General features: G+C 37.4%; 1 protein-coding gene across 1 annotated transcript in view; it reads right to left on the bottom strand.

Annotated features, from left to right (window-relative positions):
- The window catches only part of LOC137619155 (uncharacterized), a 49,017-nt gene extending 48,070 nt beyond the window's left edge, over positions 1–947 (bottom strand). Inside the window, exon 1 of the mRNA XM_068349342.1 lies at positions 865–947. Within this exon, the coding sequence (XP_068205443.1) occupies positions 865–947 (83 nt within the window). The remainder of the gene's footprint in view (positions 1–864) is intronic.
- Positions 948–5,000: the final 4,053 nt, after the last annotated feature.

Genomic DNA, 5,000 nt, shown 5'->3' with positions numbered 1-5,000 from the left:
ATTGGGTTATGGAGGCTTCATTTTTGAAGGTTTTAAAGGTCACTCGTGAATGGCAGAGGCTAGGGACAGTGACATTGCCTTAGCAAGTAGGATAATGCCCAAGAGACTGGCCATATATATGTATATATATATATATATATATATATATACATGTAGGATATGCGAAGACTCATCTTTGTAAATCAGGTCAAAGGACCCATTTGCCTCTTCCACTACACCCCTTTCTTCCATTTAATCCCTTTCTTCCACTTCACCCTTTTCACTGATTTCTTCCACATCAACCCTTTCACCCCTTTCTACCAATTCACCCTTTTCTTCCCCTTCACTCCTTTCACCTCTTTCTCCCACTTCACCCCTTTCTTCCACTTCATCCCTTTATTCCACTTCACCCCCTTCTTACCCTTCACCCCATTCTTCCCCTTCACCCCATTCTTCCACTTCACCCCTTTTGTTTACTCCTGTCAGCTCTTCCACTTCACCCCTTTCACCCGTTTCTTCCACTTCACCCTTTCACTCCTTCTTCCACTTCACCCTCTTCTTACCCTTCACCCCCATCTTACCCTTCACCCCTTTCTTTCACTTCACCCCCTTCTTACCCTTCACCCCTTTCTTCCACTTCACCCCCTTCTTACCCTTCACCCCTTTCTTCCACTTCATCCCTTTCTTTCACTTCACCCTTTTCTTCCACTTCACCCCTTTTGTCCACTCCAGTTAGCTCTTCCACTTCACCCCTTTCACCCCTTTCTTCCACTTCACCCTTTCACTCCTTCTTCCACTTCACCCTCTTCTTACCCTTCACCCCCATCTTACCCTTCACCCCCTTCTTCCACTTCACCCCCTTTTTCCACTTCACCCCCTTCTTACCCTTCACCCCTTTCTTCCACTTCATCCCTTTCTTTCACTTCACCCTTTTCTTCCCCTTCACCCCTTTCTTCCACTTCACCCATTTTGTCCACTCCAGTCAGTTCTTCCACTTCACCTCTTTCACCCCTTTCTTCCACCCCTTTCTTCCACTTCACCCCTTTTGTCCACTCCAGTCAGCTCTTCCACTTCACCTCTTTCACCCCTTTCTTCCACCCCTTTCTTCCACTTCACCCTTTCACTCCTTCTTCCACTTCACCCTCTTCTTACCCTTCACCCCCATCTTACCCTTCACCCCTTTCTTTCACTTCACCCCCTTCTTACCCTTCACCCCTTTCTTTCACTTCACCCCTTCCTCTAATCTATTTTCCTATTTTATTGCCCTCCTTATGGCTTCGCATTCAAACCAGAATATGGCTCTCCTCGCTCTGTGATCAGGTAATGCTCCAAGGCAAAGACGGTATTGCTTCTCTCCTCGTTTTACCGCAGACCGTCAAAACGAGCACAGGTGAGAAGCATCACTAAGACATTAACCCCTGGCGAGTCTTTAGATCAAGCTGCCTCTGTGTGTGTGTGTGTGTGTGTGTGTGTGAAGCTCATTTGGAACCGTTTGAAAGTCGGTTGAGAAAGGCGGGTAATTAAGCTAGGTGGGATCTTGAGTTTAACGCAGGAACAAGTAAATTGATTTGTTATTTTACGTATTTGTTTCTGTTTTTTTTCGTTTGATTTGAGGCAGATCTGTTTGGGGGATTGAAGGGAAATGTTGATGGACTGTATTATTTAAATCTTACGTTTTTGTTTCTGTTTTTTAGTTTGAATCGAGGCAAATCTGTTTGGGGGATTGAAGGCGAATGTTGAAGGACAGTACAGTATTCCTTATAGAATTACTTAGGGATGCTACACTTGACACACTATTCTATCTTTTTTCTCTCTTTTTTTAATAGTCTATATATGAAACATTTATTTTGATTTTATTACTGTTTTTATATTTGATTTTGATTGTTCATTACTTCTCTTTTAGTTTATTTCTGTTTCCTTTTCTCACTGAGCTATTTTCCCTGTTGGAGCCCCTGGGCTTATAGCATCCTGCTTTTCCAACTAGGGTTGCAGCCTGGCAAATAATAATAATAATAATAATAATAATAATAATAATAATAATAATGATAATAATGATAATAATAATAGAGAGATACGGCATCTTTTGACTGGCCAGACGGTAATACATTTGATCCTTCTCTCTGGTTACGGTTCTTTTTATCTTTATTTATTTCTGCCTACACATACACCGAATAGTCTTGTCTATTCTTTACATATTCTCCTCTGCCCTCATACACCTGACAACACTGAGATTACCAAACAATTCTTCTTCACCCAAGGGATTACTGCACTGTAATTGGCCACTTTCTTCTTGCTAAGGGTAGAAGAGACTCTTTAGCTATGGTAAGCAGCTCTTCTAGTAGAAGGACACTCCAAAATCAAACCATTGTTCTCTAGTGTTGGTTATGCCATAGCCTCTGTACCATGGCCTTGCACTGTCTTGGTTAGAGTTTTCTTGCTTGAGGATACCCTCGGGCACACTATTCTATATAATTTCTCTCTCTTGTTTTGTTAAAGTTTATCTAGGAGATATTTATTTTAATGTTGTTACTCATCTTATTTTTCCTTGTTTTCCTTTCCTCACTTGGCTATTATCCCTGTTGGAGCCCCTGGGCTTATAGCATCCTGCTTTTCCAGCTAGGGTTGTAGCTTAGCAAGTAATCATAATAATAATAAAAGAAGGCGAATGTTGAGGGGCTGTATAATTTAAATTTTACGATTCTGTTCCTGTTTTTGAGTTTGAATCGAGGCAAATCTGTTTGAGAGTATTGAAGGCTAGTGTTGATGGACAGTACAGTATCCCTTATAGAATTACTGTGAAGGTACACTCGTGCACACTAATCTATCTTATATATCGTTTTCTTTTCTTTTTTATAGTTTATATATGAAAGGTTTATTTCGATGATGGTACTGTTTTTAGAATATTTTATTTTAATTGTTCATTACTTCTCTTTTAGTTTATTTCCTTGTTTCCTTTTCTCACTGGGCCATTTTCCCTGTTGGAGCCCTTGGTCTTATAGCATCCTGCTTTTCCAAGTAGGGTTGTAGTTTAGTTAATAATTATATTAATGATAATAATAATAATAATAATAATAATAATAATAATAATAATAATAATACAGCCTTCTACGATGATGGTGAAATTGATGGAACCTGGTACTGTATCACACTTTACTGCCAGAAGATTTGATAACTATGATTACAAGTCCTTCTGGGTAACTACCACCCCCATCCCCCAAGCCCTGGGCAACTAACACCCCCCCCCCACAAACCCCCTCCCATAAACTTGAAACTAACCCCCTCCCGCTACCCCTCAAAATAAAGCGAAACATGTGGTCTTGCTTTAGGCAATAAAATGATAAGTCCGGATTTATATTGGATGTATGGATTGGTGTGTGGAATCTGGGTTTTATAGGCTGGTGCTGGGGCTAGGGAAGTCCTTCATCCCAGAGGTGTATCTGCTGGTGGACTATAAATTAGAAGTAAAGGAGTTGGACAGAAAGTGTGATATGAAGTAAGGAAAGGGGAAAGGGGGTGTTGGTTATTATTATTATTATTATTATTATTATTGTTGTTGTTGTTGTTGTTGTTTTTGTTGGTGTTGTTGTTATTTGTACTATTTTTATTATTATCATTTATTATTATTATTATTATTATTATTATTATTGTTATTATTGTTGTTGTTGTTGATGTTGATGTTGTTGTTATTGTTGTTGTTATTTGTACTATTATTATCATTTATTATTATTATTATTATTATTATTATTATTATTATTATTATTACTACCAGCTGAACTACAACCCATTTGGAAAAACAAGAAGCTACAAGCCCAAGGGCTCCAACAGGGAAAAAGTAGCCCAGTGAGGAAAGTCAATAAGGGAAATAAATAAACTATATAAGAAGTAGGAGATCTAAATTGCTTTTTGACTGCGGTACTACAATGGGCCTATGTCCGTATAGGCATATATATCTTGGCCTGGATGCTCTAGCACTATATAATTTTTTTTCTAGTAATGTAGGTTATCCAACACATTTGTTACCGAGAAGAATGCCTATATCTGTTAGGCCTACTGTAAAAAAAAAAGTTGAATGGTAAAGGTACTTCGATTACTCCTGCAAGTGTTGAATATTTTCTACTGTAGGTCAATAAATGTTGACTTTTCTATTATAGGTAAAAAATGTTGACTATTTTTTACAGTAGGCCAAAAAATATTTTTTCCACTGTAGGTGAACAAATGTTGACTATTTTCTACTGTAGGCCAATAAAGGACAACATTTGAAGTCTACAGTTACAAAAAAAAAAAAAAAAAAACAATTAAAATCGGAAATTCTCCGTAAATATATACTGTTATCAACCGTATTTCAGTAAAATGCAGGCGACCGTAATTTTACCTTTCTTTATTATTATCTTTTATGGGTTGGTGACTGTAATATCACTCTTTTACGTAGTTGAATCAGTAGAACTTCAAAAGTTCAAAGTTGGAGCAAATGTTTTTATGTTGACCAGGCTGACATGAGTCTTTTTATAGTTTATATATGACATATCTGTTTTGACGCTGTTACTGTTTTTAGAATGATATAGTGTTAATTTATTCTCATCATTTATTTATTTCCTTATTTCCTTTCCTCACTGGGCTATTTTGCCCTGTTGGAGCCCTTGGGCTTGTGGCGTCTTGCTTTTCCAACTAGTGTTTTGGCTTGGCTAGTAATAATAATAATAATAATAATAATAATAACTTATTTTCATCATTTATTTATTTCCTTATTTCCTTTCCTCACTGGGCTATTTTCCCTGTTGGAGCCCTTGGGCTTGTGGCGTCTTGCTTTTCCAAGTAGGGTTGTGGCTTGGCTAATAATAATAATAATAATAATAATAATAATAATAATAATAATAATAATAACTTATTTTCATTATTTATTTATTTCCTTATTTCCTTTCCTCACTGGGCTATTTTCCCTGTTGGAGCCCTTGGGCTTGTAGCGTCTTGCTTTTCCAACTAGGGTTGTGGCTTGGCTAATAATAATAATAATAATAATAATA

Source organism: Palaemon carinicauda, chromosome 25, assembly GCF_036898095.1.
Source record: "Palaemon carinicauda isolate YSFRI2023 chromosome 25, ASM3689809v2, whole genome shotgun sequence".
Lineage (NCBI taxonomy): Eukaryota > Metazoa > Arthropoda > Malacostraca > Decapoda > Palaemonidae > Palaemon > Palaemon carinicauda.
This window is presented reverse-complemented; position numbering and strand designations above follow the sequence as displayed.